At 33.7% G+C, this 21,433-nt stretch overlaps 2 protein-coding genes across 3 annotated transcripts in view; both read left to right on the forward strand.

Moving 5' to 3' along the window:
- Positions 1 to 15,852, forward strand: part of sas (stranded at second transmembrane protein) — a 149,439-nt gene extending 133,587 nt beyond the window's left edge. The window contains exons 6-10 of one of the 2 annotated variants that reach the window (XM_072535558.1): positions 5,883 to 6,617; positions 9,961 to 10,135; positions 13,420 to 14,279; positions 14,374 to 14,601; positions 15,683 to 15,852. In XM_072535558.1, the coding sequence (XP_072391659.1) occupies positions 5,883 to 6,617; positions 9,961 to 10,135; positions 13,420 to 14,279; positions 14,374 to 14,601; positions 15,683 to 15,690 (2,006 nt within the window). In that variant the 3' untranslated portion in view covers positions 15,691 to 15,852. The remainder of the gene's footprint in view (positions 1 to 5,882; positions 6,618 to 9,960; positions 10,136 to 13,419; positions 14,280 to 14,373; positions 14,602 to 15,682) is intronic. The other variant, XM_072535560.1, reaches the window with a different exon arrangement.
- A 3,357-nt stretch (positions 15,853 to 19,209) lies between these two features.
- On the forward strand, positions 19,210 to 20,078 carry LOC140444652 (zinc finger BED domain-containing protein 5-like). Its single transcript, XM_072536414.1, has 2 exons — positions 19,210 to 19,414; positions 19,846 to 20,078. The coding sequence occupies exons 1-2, from the start codon at positions 19,210 to 19,212 to the stop codon at positions 20,076 to 20,078; spliced, it is 438 nt and encodes a 145-aa protein (XP_072392515.1).
- Positions 20,079 to 21,433: the final 1,355 nt, after the last annotated feature.

The raw sequence follows: 21,433 nt of genomic DNA on the forward strand, positions 1-21,433 counted from the left end.
TTTTCCCAAGACTTTTCTTTCCTCTACTCTTCCTTAAATGATGACGTGCATGATGTAACAATAAAGAAATAGATTAATAACAGTAAAAATGGCCCATCTCTCCGGACTTACCCTATTTTTTATTTTTAGTATGTTTTCATTATTATTCATAATTTTTAAGGTATGCAACCACATTTATCTTATGTAAAATTTAATTGGAAAACTTTCCTTTCTAACAACTTTTAAAATTGTTCTAAAACCAATAGTTGCCGAGATATATGAAACAAGACAACGAGGAAAAATACTCAATTTCTTGAATTTTTTTTAATATATGGTTTAATAAAAAGTTAAGCCTACTTTTGAGAACTCACGCGTATAGAAATTATTATTTCTAGTGATACGTGGAAGCGATTTATGTCAAAAACTAAGTTTATATACTTACCACCCAAATGTAGTTATTTTAAAACAGATATCGCCTGGTCTATATAGACTTTATAGAGCATATTCTTTGACATATACCACACAATATCCCCAGATAATTTTTAAGCACATCACGTGAGAAAGTTATTCTATGAAATACTTCTGGTAGGTAGAAAACTGGGCAAAAAACAAGACAGAATTTACTGATACTTGTTTTGTGTAGTGTAAAACTATAGGTCGCTGGTTAAATGAAATTAAAATAATAATCGAAGAAAAAATGCAATATTTTGACTGTAAATAAATTAGCGAAAATAGCAAATATTAATTGTGAATAAATTACAAGAATTTAGCTGGCTTTACTCATGACTTAGGGATTTAAAACTGGAACTAAGAGTTAGGTTGGCGAGGTGCTATGTTTTTTCGACTTTATTTTATGGAATGGAATCTTGGACCTTGAATGCGACATCAATGAAAAAACTGGAATCATTTGAGCTGTGGGTGTACAGAAGAATTCTGAAAATATCATGGACAGAACACGTCACAAACAAAGAGGTTCTGGGAAGGATGAACAAAGAAATGGAAATTTTAAATTCAATAAAAACAAGACAATTAGAATATCTCGGACATATTACACGTGGAGAGAAATACACCTTGCTCCAACTGATTATGCAGGAAAAGATCCAAGGAAAGAGAAGCATAGGGAGGCGTAGAATGTCATGGCTGCGCAACCTGAGAGAGTGGTACGGATGTACATCAAATGAACTTTTCAGAGCAGCCGTCTCAAAAGTCCGAATAGCTATGATGATTGCCGACCTCCGCCGCGGAGATGGCACTTGAAGAAGAAGACACAAGACTGTACAAAAAATAAGACTTATCTGAAATATTGGTGTATTAATCACTGTAGCTGATCAACTGGATGCGTTTCGTTCGCTGTCTTAATAAGAAGTGTGTTGAGATGGTCAGAAAAACCCTCTGACTGTTCTTATTGTTAGGTGGTCTATGGGAAAAATGCTCCCCCATAAATCAGCGCTATTGTATGGCGCTTTTGGATGGCGATAATCTAACTTAATGGTTACTGAAATATGATATTTTACAGCGATTTGTGTGTGCTGGCGATATAATTTCCAAAAATAACAAAAGAAGTCAAATTCTCTGAACTTAAAAAATGACATTATGTGCTAGCCAGTTTGACAATGAGATTTTATTGAATAGCAAAAAATTAATCTTTTAAAGTAAATAATTAGTTAAAATAAACCATTAAATAGACCATATTACAGTACAGTAAAAGAAAAATATTAAATGAAAAATATAAAAATAAAGACTAAATACTTTCCCAAACAGTTGTTGAAAGCCATCTTCATGATAATTATGATTTCTACAGAACATGATTATAAGAGCAATGTTTAACACACTTCTAAAACTTCTATATCTATGACTTTCTGATTGAAATCACTTCTATACACCAATATATTAATCTTTAAAATATGCAATTTTTTAATTGGTGAAATCTGTTAAATTTAAATTATATTTTCTCGTATAATTAACATTTTTTTAAATAGTTATTGTATATAGGTATTGCTTATTTATAATAATACTCATTTCTAACAATGTATAAAAAAATTGCTTTAATATGTATATACTTATGGATGTGGAACAAGTGGTTGCATTAACCGATTCTTTCAGAGTTTCCTTACAAAAAAGTGGTAATTACTATTTAAATGGGAATAAGCCACAATTAAAGGTTAAAGTAAGTTTATTAACGTTTCAATTTCCTCTTTGGAAATCGTTGTGTGTAAAGTGGTAATGTATCATCTAGTTTGTAACAAAAATTGTCTACTAACGTCCTAAAAAAAATATTGTAAAAAATTTTTTGCCGCATAATTCATCGAAGAATAAGAAGTAATCGCAAAAGAGACATAGATAAAACCCGGTTTGAATTTAAGAATGTGCTGGGTACCAACTTCCATAAATGCGACAACTGTAGAACCAGCTCCCTTATCTCTCATGCCAACAAAATAATGCTACACATAATCAATGGGATACTGAAAACATTCCCACAAAGAGAAATGTCACAAGAGCAAACTGGATTCAAGGAAGAAGATCTGTTGGTCAAAGACAGAAGAATCTACATGATGGGTATCAATACAGATCAATTGATTTGTTTAGAGCAGCAAATGCAAAAATAAAAATAGCCATTATGATTGCCAACCTCCGTAGGGAGACGATACTCTAAGAAGAAGAAGATCAAAGAAAGGTATGGATGGATTAGGGGTTGAAGGCAAAGTAGATGGTAAAAGAACCTGAGAAAGATCGTCCAAGATGTTCAGACCAAGTAAAGAGCACCACCGGTCACTCTCTGTCTGAGGCAGCATTCACAGGCGAGGGAGAGGAGAGAGGAGAATGGATAGCAACCATACGTCGAATGCCATAACACAACCACATCCTTACGAAGAATAAAGGATAGAGGAGAAGGAGGGAGCAAGCTCTAAGAGATAGGATTTCAAAGTGCAAGATGCTGTATAAATAATAATAACTACCTTAAAGTATAATTGGGCAAGACGTGTAGTAAGAAGAAGTAATAATACATGGACTAAGATAACTATCGAATGGAGACTGTTGCTTTCTATACGATGATCTATACGATGATGTAATACTTGCGACTAACAGAAAGGTATTATGAATATATACGTTTAATCTAGAGCTTGCTGGTTTTTCTCTTTCGTCTTGGGTATATATTTTATGAAAAACAAATAAGAAGCAAGAAGACTATATAAAACTCTATTTAAAACAAGTAAAATCAAACAGAGAATATACATACATTTAATTCTGATAAATATATCTACAAATTAATTGTGACGTGACAAAAATATACAAACCAGTATTTATGTGTAGACAATAATAGTTAGAATGGTGATTATACAACGACAATAGTGGAAAGATACGCGACGAACGATACAATAGATTGACCCTAGGGTATACAAGAACAGTACAAGCTAGCGATCATACTTATCTGCCTAACTGGAGGTGTGAAAAATGCATTTATTCGGGAAATTTGAGAACTTGGCAAATAACTGCATAAATTAATATTACACGTTAAATTGATAAACCAAATATCCATTATGTAAAACACAATAATTATTTAGTATTAAAATGAAACACCTTTTTAATAATGGCACACAACATGCAATCGCAATGTAAAATAAACAATAAATCTAATTAATGGTAAAATTAGTACAATTCAGTGAAATCAGCACGTGAAATGTATGCAATAATAGCGACATTAATATAATCAAATAGTCATTCAATAATGATGAATCAATAAAATTATTAATGTAAACAAATCAATAATAATGCAATCAATAAAAATAAAAATATTCTATAAGCAAAGGTTAATCATTTTGAAATGAGAGGAAAATGTTAAAATTAAAAGTTAAAAACGTGAAACAATATGAAATAGTTCAAGATAGTTTTTCGTTCAGTTAAAAAGTTTAAAAGGCGACACAGTATGAGATAGATATGGCCACAAACTCGAACTACAATCAAACATTTTCTATACGTACAGAGGCAGGAGAATCCGAATCCGAAAATATAAAAATCAAACGATGAGTCCGACAAGGATGTACACTATTATCCCTGCTGTTTTATATACACTCTGAGGAAATCTTTCAAGAATCAAGAATTAATATATTAATAACAACGGTAATATTTGCTGAGTTAGGAAGCCCTGCAGGAAGCTGCAGGAGTTAATGAATAGAATTACAGAAATAAGTCAGATATATGGACTTTCACTAAATATTAAAAAAACAAAATGTTTACTTATCTTGGTATGATCTTCATGAAATTAGAGACCATTCCCTAGAAATTAAATGTAGGATAGAGAAAGACAGGTCTGCATTTCAAATGTCATGATTTATCAATACTCATAAAAATCAGGTTACGACAATGTTATATATTTCCTATAGTGATGTACGAGTTTAAGTCGTGGACTCTCACAGACACTGCCTGTAAGTAAGTTGAGGCTTTCGAAGTGTGGGTTTATCGTAGAATTCTAAAGAAATCTTATATCGACCACATAATCAGGACGTTTTATTAAGTATGCAAAAAGAGAAAGAGCTGTTAACCACAATACCTCGGCCACATCATGAGCGAAAGATATTGTAGCGTGTTTAAATAAAACGAGCGGTTCTAATTTATATAAATATATTTATTTATAAGTTTATAGTATGATAATATCTTATCAACTAAACTAACTAATATCAGCGCAGCTTATATATACAAGTTACTACATACTAGAATAATCTGGATTAGTCCACCTCTATTTCGCTTGAATTAGCCCCTCGGATCTGTCTGCCGGTCGATAGATCATGAACATTCTGGAACACAGATCATCATTTCGAGATGCAACCGTTACATGGAGGGCAATTTCGTTACAATATGGATTGCTGCAATTAATTTTACAGGGAAAAGTAGAAGGAAAACGAGGCCCAGGAAGGTGAAGGATTTCCACAAACAACCACAAATCTTCTCAGAGCACCATTGTGCAAAGTACAGATTGCCATGATGATCGCCAACATCCGAAACGGATAGGCACTGCAAGAAGAAGAGAAAAGATCACAATATCAATTCGCACCAAAATGTATATACAAGTAAACGGCACTTGATAACAGCAACAACTTATGGTGTATTAAGGTTGTACTTTACAACGTGGAATGATGGCGGCGGTAGTGGAGTTCCAACCCGCACTACTGTGTCTGAGCAGATCAGGAATCAAAGCGAGTTGAGATTACAAAATGCATCTCCGGATGACTGTACACCAGAAATCCAAATAGGACGACCATCAGCGACTTAATTAATAATTAATAATTAATAATACTTAATTATTATTTAAAAGAAGTTTCGAAACTGCAAAAGGGATCAAGAGAAAAAGATGGATTGACGATTTGCGACATATGCACACACACTTGATAGAAAGTTACAAAAGATATATAAAAGCATTCAAGGGAGACTTACGATTAGCAGTATATAAATTTGTAACGTAAATTATGATGATAATGCAAATATATGGTCTATATACTATATTAAAACTAACCAACATCTCAAACTAACAAGTTTATAGAAGGAAAAGAAAAGATCGATATTGTATCGTTATAAAAAAATCACAAAGTTAATTTAGCTTCGCTCTTTTGTAAATATTTGTAAAATATTATTGGTATAACTGATAGAAGATTTAGGTTATTCTTTAATTCAAGATTTAAGTTTTTGTCAAAAACAAAAATTATGTTATAATGGCTTCATGGTATTAGTTTGTGGACTGAGACTCTAACCGTACAACATATAAATTATCAAAGGCAACGAATAAACAATCTAAGGCACCGGTGAAAGGTTTTAGAAAATTTTACATTAAATAACTGTAAATAATCATGGTTTTGGCAGGTGGAAGGCTTTAAACACATCTTTATTAACGAAGACAAGTATTATTTTAGTCAAAGAAAACAGCAAAGTCAACAAAAATGTTTCAAAACCGCCGTTGTATGGACCGTTCTCTCCAAGCAAGCCCTCTAAAACTCTAGGACCTCTTGCTGTTTACGAAAATGGGGATTCAAGTCAGGAAAGTAACAGTGTTATGGGAACAGCAACCAAGCCGGTAGTCGCTATTGAAGAAAATCCATATTACCATAAGAAAAACGGAAGTAAAGTAGATAAATCTTCCGCTTCGACACCAAACAAATCGGATAAAACTAAAAATATAAAGACACCTCTCTTTGTTACACCTCCATCAACAATTTCTTCGGATATTTCGACAGTGAAATCTGTGGATAGTCCAATCCATTCTGAAATAGAAATACACGGTCATGGAAACGCTGAAGAACTATTACAGTTTATTAACCAACATCCAGAACTAAGTAATTATCCATCAGGATCGGTTTTAGAAATTCACAGCGTTCCTACTTCTTCCAAACAAGAACCCAACTCTATATCAAATGGAGACAAATCACACATACATCTGGTACCATATGTCGTGCCCCAAAATTCGGCTGGGGAACACGTTCCCAATAACTTACCTCCCGGATTTTCATTGGAACAACTTTTGAACGAATTCCATAGAAATACTCTTCCAAACGGACAGGGTTCTTTGCCACCTCTTCCCAATATTAATAGACCATTTTTGGGTCAACAAAACATTCCTCTGCCTAATAGACCTAATATAACACACCCAGGTTAGTTTATTATTTATATAAACGGTAGTTATTGATTTGAAATCAGCAACAAAACATTGTAAATGTTATTTGTAACTAAACATTGTAATCTATATTATAATGTAAGCTTCCTAAATAAACATTGTTATTATACTATTTAATCACATTTTTTTTTGGCTAATTGGCTATGCCAAAGCCATTATACAATAAAAAAAAATCACATTTTTTTAGTTTATTTTTAGAGAAAGTTCTTATTTATATTATTTAATTTATAGTACTTGATCATTTCTTTATATCAAGTTAATATCCTTTATATCAAGTAGACAAAACCTTTTAGTACTTTTTGTATCTTGAAAATATTTTTGTTGAGTCAGGCGGGAAGTATCTGTATCTTAATAGCTTTGTCCTATAACTTTTTAAAGGGAATTTAATGAGAGTTACATTTTAATTGACGTTAAAAACGGCAGTAAATAATAAATTGAATCTTTTAAATTTGTGACTCTTTCATGTGGTTATCATTAGGATTTTCTTCACTTCAGTTGGTGTTATTAAGTTTTCTTGTATAAACGATGTCTCTGACTGGAAAAACTTTGAAGGAAAGGTGTCTCTGCCGGAAAGATATTTTTTTAATGCGTGTTATGATACTGTTAATAGCTTTGGTAGAGCAGAAACGCCAATTTTGTAAATCTTGTATATGACCAAATTGAATCTAACTAGCACCTGATTACATTAAATTATGATTACACTTGGTCTGTGTTACAGTATCTTCTCTCATATTTCGCTAGCACTATTTTACTACTTTAAGGTGACAATTCTTCTTGGCAAGATTTATATTCATTGATTCTTTAAAGGTCTAGGAAATCTTTTGTACAAATTATATGAATATAAAAATTATGAATTATCATTATATGAATATGAAAACGGTTTTTTGTATAAAAATTTTTTTATTATTTACCACTGATCTTAGTTCAGCTTTTTTTATTATTTAGACACCCTTTTAGGCAGATTTATTTAATTCAGCGAGAAAAGATAGAGCAAGCGATAAAAGGCAAAATCGGGGAGGATCAGGCAGGCTTCACGGCAGGAAGATCATGCATAGACTACATATACACACTGGAACAACTGTTGGAAAAGAAAAAAGCGAAGAATAGAGATATACACTTGGCATTTGTGGACCTGAGAAAGGCGTATGACTCGGTACCAGGGTCAGAACTATGGGAGGCAATGTACAAATTAGAAATACAGACGGAACTCTTAGAAGCTACAAAATCTCTGTATAAAGAAAATAAAGTGTCCATTAAAATGGGAACAAGAATCATAGGAGACTTCACCACAATAAAAGGGCTCCTGCAGGGTTGTTCCACATCTCCAACCCTATTCAAAATATACTTAGAGAAAGCCTTGACTTAAATATATATATTTAATTCAGGAGCCGATACTCGACCACTCGATTTAATTTTTATTTTTGTTATTAATGATAATCTTCTTCTTTTTATATAATTCCCTAGGACTGTTATTGTCCTATCTTAAAGCTCTGTGATTGTGATTTGACTGCCAACTATATTGCGGACGATTTCATTTATTTTCAATTCGAGTTCCATCGTTGTTCTACAGGTATTTTAAGCTATTCAACTTTCATCAGAAATACTTATGTATTAGCTAAAACTGGAATGAAATGCAATCTATAGGGCAGCTATAGTAACATAATTGGCTTGGAGTATGCTAGCAGCGACCTCTATACGAAGAAACAAGAAGTCAGAAAACTTCCCTTTAATGGCGTGTAACCATCAAACGACCCATTAGAAACGGTGGATGCCAATATAGAACTAAAAACCTCACTTCCATTGTATAAAATAATAATATATAATATAATATGTTAATAACAAGACGAAGTTTACATAACGAATCAAATGAAAACGGGAAAAAGTTAATAGAATTTTCTACAGATAGCTAGCACAAGGTTTGATCACAAAGACATTCATAATTAGAGCGTCTTCAAGAGAAGTAGGTTGTACACAGACTAGAGGAAGAAATAAAGAAAAAACTAGAGAATCCAGTCAAACAGGATATAGATGAAGAGTGGCAGACCACACAGACAGCCATGTCGGATGCAGCGGAAAAGTGTATAGGAAGAGAGCATATAAAAAGACGGCAAAACTGGTGCGATAAAGAATGTAGGAATCATCTTTTTCACTCTTTATCTAAAAAAAAAGACATTGAAATGAAAGTAGACAGTTGCGTTTTCTTTCAATTCGAACGTCAAAATTGTTCTACACGCGTTTCGAGTTATTCAACTCCCATCAGATATACTTGTGGTACCTCAAACTGAAATAAAATGCAATATATATAAACCCTATTCATTCTACAAATTTCCAGTCGTCAACAGAACCACGTGTAAGCCAAACAGGGTCGTACTGATGTACGACCTATGTATCATATGATTTTTAAAAATATTTACTTTTGAAACTGTTAGTGTAAGAATTTCTTGAAATTTAATCATTATATCACAATTGAACTAAACTCTAAAAAATAACACGACCAGTAAATAACTTAACAATAACTATAACATAAATATAACACAATATAATAACTTAAAAATCAACACGATACAATTAGAATTTAAAATAATCACAAGTTGGGATCTGTAACATGAGAATCTGTCTCGCTTACGGTAATAAATTATATTTTATTGCCTCTTGACGAATGAGACGGCGAATATCAACACGTGCTCATGTTTACTGATGGGAATTTGGTAAACGAATATACTTTAGTCATCACTCAATGTTTCGAGTTTTCACCTCTCATCAGGAATACTTGTTGTAACTCAAACTGAAATGTAATGCTCTTCGTTTATATGGCCATTATAGTAACATAACACGCTTGAGTATGCTAGCAGAGACCTCTACACCACGTAACAAAAAGTGAACTGCAAATCCAGCCTTACTGGAAATCATTGGATGATATTGTGAAGAAAATCCATAATTTTTTATCTACGAGTCATATAGAGAACCTCTTTTTATTTATTTTCATATTTTTCATAATATTTAGGTATTCTTCTAATTGGATCTATTATAACTTATATCTATGCCATGTTACTGTTTATGATTTTACTCTGTAAAGTTAACTGAGAACATATAGCACCTAAGTAAGCGAATTTTGGATTCTAAGGTCAACTACTTAATTCAATCATAGTCTTTATACAAGAACAAAAGACAAAATGTTCTAAAACTAAAAATATTAAGAATCTACGTGTTGCTGATTTCACGATCAATATAAATTAAGTGAATAAATGAGTTTTATACTAATATTTAGTATAAAATGAGTCAATATTACCTTTAATACTAATCGTTGTTTTAATTTATAGGAATAAGCAACATATTCCCAGGTCCATTTAATGGTTACAATCAACCGGACGACGATATTTTGGTACATACACTGGAGGCGATTGATCCACGAACTGTTAGATTGGCCTTTATGGTGCCTCCAGTGATAGTTAATTTGCATGGAAGAGTTGAAGTTAGATATACAAACAACAAAAAGTAAGTACCTTCTAACAGTTCTTTACAAGCACACATATTTTTGTATACAAATAATTCGTATATCCAAAAACTTTGCTTTTATGACTCTCTTTTTGCTTTTATATTTTTTGTTTTATTGTGTAATCAATACTTAGTCACGGGAAAGAATAGATCTGTCTGAGACGGACCTCGCCTTTCTCGTGAGACGTATTGTCCTCTCGTCGGAAATATTAGGGGTATAGCCACCTTTTGGTCCTCGTACGCTCTGTAGAAGGTTTCGACCGTCGTAGGGGAAGAATCCTCTGCTAAGTCAATTTTCGGGTATCAACTTGGTGAAATTTTGGTTTGGTGTCTTGTCCTAATAAAGGCAAGCTATTTCTTACATAACCAAAAGTCGAAATAAAAATACCAATTGTTATTGAAAAATAAACTCAGTCTCAGAGTATGAAATGGCAGCTGGAGAAGAGCCCCTGCAGTACAGAGACTCTAGGAGAGCCCTTGAGTGAATGATCTGGCTGACCTGAAAATCGCTTATTTTTATAGACTTGTACCGAGCGATATTTAGGAATTTCCAGGTCGATTGGCCAATGGGAAGGATTTATAGTGGACGACGCGCATTGGAGTGCGCACTAGTCCACAGACTATTGCACTCGATGACAGGCTGCTGTTTTATACGGTTGTGGGCCTTCCATACCCTCTAGCCACATCCATGGAACTGGAACTTGTGGTGGGAGTGTGTGTACTGAGCGCTGACGGAACCGAGGCGATGCATATCATTACAATATGAATAAAAAAGTATATTAAAAAAAAAATAATTTATTTTGTATTCTTATTAGTATTCCCGTTCAACTTCGGGGTGCTGTAAAATCCATAGAAATTACTGAAATTAAACACAGTTGCAGGAAAATTTATTCGTTGCAAAACCCTCAATAATATCGATTTGACATTATTTTATTGTAAAATGACTAGAAAAAAAGTTAAGGCCGAAAAGAAAATGTATTCAAAAAATTTTTAGTTACTTTTGTTTATAACTTTTTTATTTTTCATTTGACGATTAAAAGTAATAACAATAAAGTTATAGACAATTTATTTTGCTACAAATAATGTATGATCAAATTTTCTATAGAGTTACTAATTTACAAGATACAGCGCGAAAACCTTTTTCTCCCTTTTTTCCAAGATGGCGGCCGGGGGACAAGGGTGGCGACACTAGAAACTTTAATTTAAGCTTATACTTACCCTTCCAACACATCAAAACAAATAAAATTGCGTCCTCTAAGAAATGCACGCTAAGGCCAACAAAATGTAACATTTCAATGGACTATATTGTCTTTTTAACCCTTGTAAGTCGGTACGGAGTGCAGCTGCTTCCTTCTTTTTCTCACCTATCTTTTTTAATATATTTTTTTTTTATCCATTTTTTTATTCGTGGTGAATTCAATTCTAGACGCATTCCACCCATTACAGCATTTAAAACTCATTGCGTTTACGTGATTTTTTAGAAAAGTGATTGTGGGGTTCAAATGCACCCCACCATCACCCAAGAAAATGTTATCTACATATATACATATACATAGATCGGTTTAAAACGTTCTCCTGCGTCTTCCGATACCCAGTTGCCACTCCTCTCGATTCATCCATAAGTCTTCTTCTATGTCTCTGTCTTTCATTTCTCTATTGATGCCTTCTCTCCAACTAAGACGGAGTTTTCCTCTTTTTTTTTTTCTACTGTGGGTCCACATTAAGACTTGTTTTGGGAGACGTTCTTCAGACATTATCTGTACATGACCGTACCATCTGAGTTGTTGGGTACCAATATCGTCTACTATTTTATAATTTCTCTTATTCTGTTGTTCGTTACTCTTTCTAGTCTAGATTTTCCAGCTGAACTTCTCCAGAAATCCATTTTCGTTGCCTCAAGTTCTCTCTTGTATCTTTCCTTTATTTGCCATACTTCACTACTGTAGGTAAGTATACTTTTAATGATTGTATTATATATCTTGTGCTTGTTATTATTAGAGATTTATTGATCCCAAAGGATACTATTGAGAAGGGAAATTGCTCTTCTTGCTTGGTTGTTTTTCTCCTCGATTGTGTCGTCTACGTTGCCTTCTTTTGTGATGATCATACCTAAATATTTATATGTTGCAATGTTTGATAACTTCTCCATCTTCCAATATGAGGTCCTGTTGTTTCCCGCCGATACACATATACTCGGTTTTTTGAATATTGATTACAAGTCCCCATTTTTTATACTCCTCGATTAATTTTCGAGTCATATACTCAATATCTTCATAATCTTTTGCTATCACTAGTTGATCATCTGCAAATGACAAAGTGTATATGTTATTGTTGTTAATCGGCATTCCCATATTTCTACACATGCGCGTCCACAGTTTTAGAGCCTGTTCTAGATAAATTTTAAATAATGTCAGGGAGAAACAGCAGCCCTGCTTAAGGCCTTTATTCATTTGGAATCCACTTGACAGATTATTTCCAAGCTTTACCTTTGAGTTAGCATTAGCGTACAGTTCCTTCGTCACATTTATTAAATTCATGCTTGTGTTTGTTTTCTCTAACGCTTCCCATAATTTATAATGTGGTACGCTATCATAAGCCTTTTGTAGGTCTACATACAATAAATGTACTTCTATCTACATATATCAAAACATAAATAATATGCACTCTCAGTTAAGTCAAGTGATGAAAATTTCATATTCTGAATTGGACGTTTCTGATGTTCCACCTGGATCTACAATAGTTTCGGGACAAAGTCGGTGTTACTTCTGTCAGAGAAAAAAAGAATAAAAGTCCAAGCATTATTGTATTGTGTGTAAAAACTTTCTGAAAAATTTCGTGTGTTTGTCTTGCAGCGATAATTTTTTTTTTTTTTTAATAAAGAAATAACTACTTTATTTGTAAAATTATGTTTTATAGTATGATAAACACATTCTAATTATCTTTCAAATTAATTTTCTCCGACGTTTACAAATAAAAAAAATGGATATTCGGACCCCGCACAGTTGTTTACGTAATAATCTAGGCACTGTCTTACGAGGGTTAAAAAACTTTTATAAGTATAACTAGTAATAAATTACCCTGGTAGGAATTGACTTCTTGTATACTTTTAGTTAGTTTAGTAGTATTAGTTAGTTAGTATTTAGTTTCACTAAATATTTTATACCTTTCACTTCGAATAATACGTAATATATTCAGTCTATCATTATTTAATGAAGTCATTTGCAACCTAAACTTCGTTATAAATTTTTTTCTTAGTAAATATATATATTAATTTTTTTTTTCAGAGATTCAGACTTAGATTCTTGGATGCTGCAAGTCTTCGCTCCTCCGAATGACTTAATTGCAACACCTTCACTAGAATTCGACTTGCAAGATCTAAAACCAAACACAGAATACAAAATAAAGATAACAATAACCTTGCGAGACATTCACACTACACATAGCAGCAGAATTTATAAGATAAAGACACCAAGAGAAATAGTAGCAACCACATTACCTCCTATGATCCCGATTGAACCAGAATTGGCTATTACCGATATTAATTCAACCTGGGTAACGGTAGTTTGGAAGAAATTCGATGAAAATGAATTGAGATTTATCGATGGTGTTCAATTAAGATTTAGGGAAATCGATGGCAAAATATACGCGGCAACACCGCTGATACATCGAGCTGTAACTAGCTACACTTTGGAAAAACTAAAACCGAATACAAAATATGAAATCGGAATCTTCTTTATCCCATTCCCGGGTCAACTTACCGAGCTCCATGCAGAACATATGTTACATTTTACAACAGCTAATGAAGTAGATACGTATGGCTTCAATGTTACTTTAGAAATTGCTTTAATTAAATCTCAAAATGTTGAGCTATCCTGGAGTGGAGTGCCTTATCCTGAAGATAAATACGTCAACATATACAGGGCTATTTACCAAAGTGATTCTGGAAAAGAAGATCAAAGTATATTTAAAATAGCTAAGAGGGATTCGCCGACGAAAACCATAGTCTCGGATTTGAAGCCTGGTACCAGATATAGATTGTGGTTGGAGGTTTACTTGACTAATGGAAAAATTAAAACTAGTAACGTACAAGATTTTATCACAAAGCCCAGAACTGCACCGTCGTTGGGGGCATCAACACAACAAGGTAATAAAGTCTTTCGTGTCATTTTATATATTTTATTTTTACACAGACTAACAAATAACATAAAATTATTAAAATCTAATGTGTGCTTTTCCAGATAAACTTTCCAGAGCGGAGCATCTGGAACCCAAAGGAGACTATTATGGTCCTCTAGTCATTGTAGCAATATTAGCAGCGATTGCCATATTGAGTACGTTGGTACTATTATTGATTTTGATTCGACGACATAACCAAAACAAAGCTGCCATCACACCACCATCTCGAATTAATCAGTCTGCTTATGACAATCCTTCATATAAGGTTGAAATACAACAGGAAACAATGGGTAAAGGTTTTATTTATTAATAGTAAAATTATTGAATTTAGTATTTATCCAGTAATAATTTTTCTCTAGATTGTAGATTAGACTTAAGATTTCAAAGAATAGTTTGGCCCTGTAGACATTTGACATTTCTACACCACGGCCGGAAGTTAGTTTGTATATACCGTACATCTATGCTCAGTTCACCCGATAAGGACTTCTAAGAAAAGGTCAACGATATGTTTGTTAACTAGTCTGTATTTGCTTAGTATCATTTTGCTTATTTTATAAAAATAATATCTAAGTGAGCAGTATCCAATCCAGACACCTTAATTATCTGAGTTCGGTTTTCTGAAGTTCGAAGAATATTTTTGGATTAGGTTAGGTTAGGTTTGGGTTAAGTGAGGGGTAGGCAGATTTAGACCTCAGTGCCGTTTGACGGTTCTTGTATTTATACAGACCACGATACTGGTACGTCACGAGTGAGGGGAGTAGGCAGATTGAGACCCCGAACTCGAACGGAACCGTATCACTCTTGAAAATGGCTCCAAAATGGGTGCCGAAACATCGAGTATTAAATTCTCAACGCGGTTCGTCTCGAGAACGAGTGATTTTCATTTATCTGACCGCGAAAATCTATTTGGGTCACCAGATCCTACTGCATTCTGCCGAGAAATTTGCAACACAATTGGTCTCATTTAGCATAATTGGAGCCGCTTCTTTGATTGTTCTCTTTTTACCATCTGTTTCTTTTAGGACTATACTTAAATCGTTCCATTGAATCTACGTTCACTTTCCCATGCGAGTTAGGCTAAAAGAACTTTCTAAAATGATCATTCTTACATATGTATGTAGGGAGGAAAAGATATCTCTTTTTCGAAAAGTTATTTCTGTATACCTGATGTGTTCTTCTTCTTATAGTGCCGTGCACCTATAGTGCGTTGGCGAATTATCTTAAGGCCAGACGTCTGTCTTTTGCGGCATGCAAAATCGACTATACTAGGTACTTTTTAAAATAGTCGTAGAAAAAAATGTTTTAAAAAATATTTCTGCTCAATATATTACTTTCAATATTATATTTATAAAGTACTATTGTTTGTTTTAGGTTTATGAGGATAAGGAGAAAACTACAAATGTACATATTTTAGTATATATATTTAAATTGTTAATGTGTGTATTATTAAGAACTTACATGTATTGTACTTGTAGAAAGAAGATATAGTATTAACTTGTAATATAGTATGAATAAATTATATATTTATTTACGTTTGTAAATATTTGTACTTTTTCATTTTTTTATTCGTTTTTCCACGTTTAAACAGATGTAAACTAACAAATAAGCAGCAATGCTTCTTGTTAATGTTTCGTGGATTTCCGCACCCTGTGATATAGATGCCACTAGACATATTACTCGAAATAACATCTTGGACATTTATTTAGTTACAAAATACAATATTCTAGCCGCATCTACCGTTGCAATCGTAGACAAATCTGCTTCGACATCATCCTTTCATCTTTTCCTGGCAGGGCCTATTGATTGTCTACCATCCCTCTTTTTTTCCTCAACTTTTACCTTTCCAGCGGTCACTACTCCTTGCTCTTCTTCACTCCTACTCATTTCTGTACATCGTGTCCTTTTCATTTGAACCTTTCTTTCTCTAAAGTCCTCTGCCACACAGTCCTTCTATCTTCTCTTCGGTTTTTCTTTACCTCGCTCTCTCTTAACTTCTAACAGCTCTATTCTTAGTCCCACATAGTTCTTATTTCTACGTCTGATATGACCAACCATTGCAGTATTAGTTCTTGAATCTTTTTTTAGACGATAGTCATCCTCAAACTTGAGAGAATGGTTTCAAATACCAGAAGCTGCGAACATAATACATGCGGCACAAAACAGAGATACCTATCGTTTGATGGTCACCAACCTTCGGTAGAAGACGGCACATAAAGAAGTCATCCTCAGCTTTTTCCCTAATCACGTCATATCTGATCTTGTCCCTTTCACCTACCTACCTCTGTTTTCCTGAGTCATCGTTACAGGTCAAACTTTACCGTCATGTGGTGAGACCACATTTATTGGTCAGCATCAGGAGAGAGAATGGCTCCCGATATTAACGGATATGTTTAGGTGACATGTGACATATGGCAGCTTGGATGGGCAGTCACAATCATGTAGGTGTGATCTGCACATTTCAAAATTCTATGTAACTAAGCATTGACCAAAGGTTCAACTGACACTACTCTAGGAAATCAACTGATAAAATATGACATATAGAATATTTTAACTAGATTGCATAATCCAGATCTCACACTTAAACCTGTCTATAATAATTAGGATGTTAGTTTGAGAGCAATTGAAGTGGACATAAAGTATGAATGCAAGAAATAGACTAACCAATCTATTAGACAGTGGGTGGTTGACTACAATAAAAGTGTCTACCAGACACTATCAATACTGTAGAAAAGAAGAAATCTGACAATGAAATTAAAATACTAAAAATTAAAAAACAAAATTAAAAGCAATGTGTAAACGGGGTATAATTCAAGTACTTTTAATATCCCCTTCATAGAACATCATATAGTTGTAACAATACGTTACACACACACACGCGGGCGCGCGCACACACACACACACACACACACGCCCACACACACGTGCACACACACGCCCACACACACACACGCGCATTCACACACACACACACACTCACACACACACACATATATATATATATATATATATATATATATATATATATATATATATATATATATATATATATATATATAAGATTGTTGAATAACTCAGATGTAGACCATCTAACACCGATTTAAGTAAATTTAAGAGGTATTTTGTACTTTTATAAGTTTATTATTTCCGCATTATTGTATTTTTACTGTTATTTTGGGTTATCCCCGTTAATAAGTAGATAAAATGATGAAGCAAAACATTGGACGGTACGAATTTTCCCAGTTCTCCAATTTGTGCCAGGTAATCTGCCAGGAAGCTGATGTTTCAATATATGTCCAACATTTGAATGCCGTCTATTCAGATTTTGAAAATTAATGTAGAATTCATGTGGCAGCCAACGTGTTAAAAAACATAAAAAGGTAAATTTTTGTCAAGTGTGTCAGTTATGACGTACTCCTACCCTCAATAAATGCTGAACCAGAGATATGTAAGAGAGGTTTTGAAAACAGACGATTTGAAAAGAGTAAAAACAAACTGAATCCAAACAATCCGAAACATGATCGATTACAATTGGAAATTAAGTTTGAGGGAAGCATAATAATTCAATAGTAGAAGCAATGAGCGACATAATAAGCGCGGATTGTAATAATATTTGTTTATTCAGTTATTAGTGACACATTTGTCAAAAATATTTGCATTTAAATATTTTAATAAAAATGTTATTGTATTATTTTATTATTTGTTAATAAAAATGAAATTATTCCAAAATAAGTAACTGCCAATGTGATTCGTCCCAATCAAAACCAGTCAACAACACCCAAAACTAAGTCAAAATAAAATAACAGGTTTTTTACTCCTCTTATCAGTAGAACTAGTTTTAAGTTCTTACATTTTTATTGGTGAATCAACAATTTTGGGTACGACTGTCTGTTACTAGTCACACCACTAAGGAATAGCTGTTGAATGTATTGTTTTTTTAAGGTATGTGAGTAAAGCTTAAATATTATTTGATAAAACAGCAAACCAATGAAAGAGAAACGTTCCTTTAAGAGGCGTAACTTCATTAAACTTATAGAAAATATATAGAAACGATTTTATTACTTAAGATGATGTGCTACAAAAGCTGTGATTTAATTTTTTAATTATAAAAATCATTATATGCGAAGTATGAAACACGTATGTAGATGTAGATTCAGATTTACACCGGTTTAAATTATTAAAACTAATAGATAGAATACCCCAAATTGTTCATGCCGAGAAAATGGTAGTACCTACTTAGCAGTAAGTAGTTGATCTCGGTAGAGTTTTATTTTAGTGAATTTTTTACATATTTTAACGGAACCGAGGAGCTACTATAGTAAGTACCTACTATAGTAGCTATGTAAGTAAGCGTGTAGTAAGTAAGCTACTATTATTATTTCATGATTAAACTTATTTTATAAAATGGCACTACTAACATTATAGGTGAGGTATATGAAGTACACCAGTGATTCCCAACCTGGGGGCGATCGCCCCCCGGGGGGCGATTTGAGATATTCAGGGGGGTGATAGAGCGAAGGGGGCGATATGGGGGGCGACAGAGAAAAGGGGGCGATAAGGGGGGCGTTTAGCATCCGGAAAACGAGAAATGGGTAATTGAGAAAAATAAGAAAAGAGAAAAAAAAATACAATACTTTCGATCGGATATCCATAGGATAATAAAAAGTAAATATATGTATACCAATGCAGGTAATAATAACACAAACATCTCGTCTAGTCACAGATCTTATCGAACACGAGGCGTCACAATATTAGAATCATTATTAGTCACAATGTTAGAATTCGGACAGAGACGTCGACGCGTGGCAATATAATTATTTATTGAGAATTGCGAGATAGTGTTTTTATTCTTTGCCTTCTCAATAAGTTGTAATTAATTACTCTTTTGTTTTGCTCTCAAAATGTCAGCACCTAAAAAAAAGTGCCGGCAGTACTCAACGGAGTATTTGAAATATGGATTCATTGAATTGCCAGGAAATAAGAATCTATTGTGTCTCATTTGTGCAAAATCTTTGTCAAACGAATCCATGAAGCCGCCTCGTCTTATGGATCACTTGAAGAGGATTCATCCAGAGAAGTCCAGACAGACCCGTCCAATATTTTGCGGTGAGTAAAAGTCTTTTGTTTGTAGGATGTAATTTTTCCATGTACAGTTACAATCATTGAATAGTTTACAGACTTACGTATCTAGGAGCCTATTTTTTAAATTTTTACCCCGTTTAACCGCACCTTTTACGTTAAAAGTATTACAATGTATAAATTAAAGTGTAAACTATTTAGTGATCGTAACTGTACCTAGGTATCAACATATTATAATTATTTTTACTTTCTATTACCAAAAGTCAGACTGAAAGAACACCTTTTTTAAACTTTATTACCATTACTTATAATAATTAAAGTGAATGTGTATTTCTTTCGTTTACAGGAGCTCAAGGCAATGTATGAAAGGCGAGTTACTGTTGGGTCATTGATTGCAAAGGCTACCAAGAAAAACGACAAGGGTTTACTTGCTTCCTACAAGGTATAATTCTTAATAGCAAAAAGTGGCAAGCCGCACACAATTGGAGAAGAACTCATCCTCCCAGCTGTCAAAGAGATAGTTGATACTATGTTGGGACCCAGTCAGGCCAGCCAAGTAACAGATGCAGTTCCTCTCAGCAATAATACTGTCTCCAGAAGGATTGATGAAATGCAAGCGAATGTCGAAGATGTTCTCTGCAACAAATTGAAAAGCAGAGAATTTACTGTGCACTTGACGAGAGTACCCTGAGTGACAGTACAGCTTTGCTGCTGTTATATGTCCGATTCATTGACGACAATGGAGAAATGGCCGAGGAAATGCTATTTGTTAGAAGTCTGATTACTGATACAAAAGGATCTTCCATATTTGAGGTCATTAAGAGATTTTTTGAGAAAAAAGAGATTCTCTTATTAAATATGATCGCCTGTGCTACTGACGGTGCAGCAGCAATGACAGGACGCCATGTGGGATTTATTGCACATCTGAAACAAGCAGTACCTGGAATTTTGTGTGTTCACTGCGTCATTCACAGAGAGCATTTGGCTGCCAAGAATTTGAGTGGGAGGTTGCACGATTCTGTTCGACTTGTGATAGATGCGGTAAATAAAATTAAAGCAAAACCAAAGAATGATCGAATATTTCGTACACTTTGTGAAGAAAATGATAAGATATTTAATACATTGCTATTACATACGGAAGTCCGCTGGCTTTCTAAAGGCAATTGCTTAAGGCGGTTCTTCAGTCTCATGGATACTGTTATTGAATTTCTTAATACTACTGACCCCACACTGAGTACAGAACTACGAGAGAAGCGAAATGACATCGCTTACTTATCAGATATTTTTCAAAAATTAAATGAAATGAACCTGCAACTACAGGGGAAGAACATAAATATGGCCAAAGCGAAGGAAGTAGTCGGAGCATTCATTGACAAACTATCTATTTTTGAAGAAAATATGCAGAGAAGAGAGAGAAGAAAATATGCACCAAATTCCCCAACTTGAAATCTTCTTGTGGTGATTCTGAGGATCTTCAAACATACTGCCTCCACCTTCAAACACTGAAAGAAGATCTGCAGTCCCGATTCCAAGATTTGACTAGTCTGAAAGTGCCAACTTGGTTTATCAATCCTTTCAGCGTGGAAGTTTCAACGGTATGTTCTTCTCTTCAAGAAAAAAGATTTGAGACATGATGTTGAAATTGAAAGTTTGTTTCGGGAATGTGGGTACGAAAGATTTTGGCCGCGGATAAAAGAAGTGTATCCAATCTTGTGGAATGCAATCAAATTATTATTATTGGCATTCCCCACAACATATCTATTGGAGAAAGGTTTTAGTTCTGTGTGTATATTAAAAAACAGACAAAGAAATAGGCTCGACATAATAGAAAGAGGGGATTTGAGGTTGTTATTAAGCAACATTGAGCCAGACATAAAGAAATTATGTGAGAGACACCAGGCCCAAGGAAGCCATTAACAATTCTTTTACACACATATAACCATTTATCATTTTACGAAATGTAAAAATAAATAAATATGGATACTTACCTTTTGTATAGATTCATTATTTGTTTCAATTTAATTGGGTGGGAGGGGGGTGGGGGGG

This window comes from Diabrotica undecimpunctata, chromosome 6 (assembly GCF_040954645.1).
Source record: "Diabrotica undecimpunctata isolate CICGRU chromosome 6, icDiaUnde3, whole genome shotgun sequence".
NCBI lineage: Eukaryota > Metazoa > Arthropoda > Insecta > Coleoptera > Chrysomelidae > Diabrotica > Diabrotica undecimpunctata.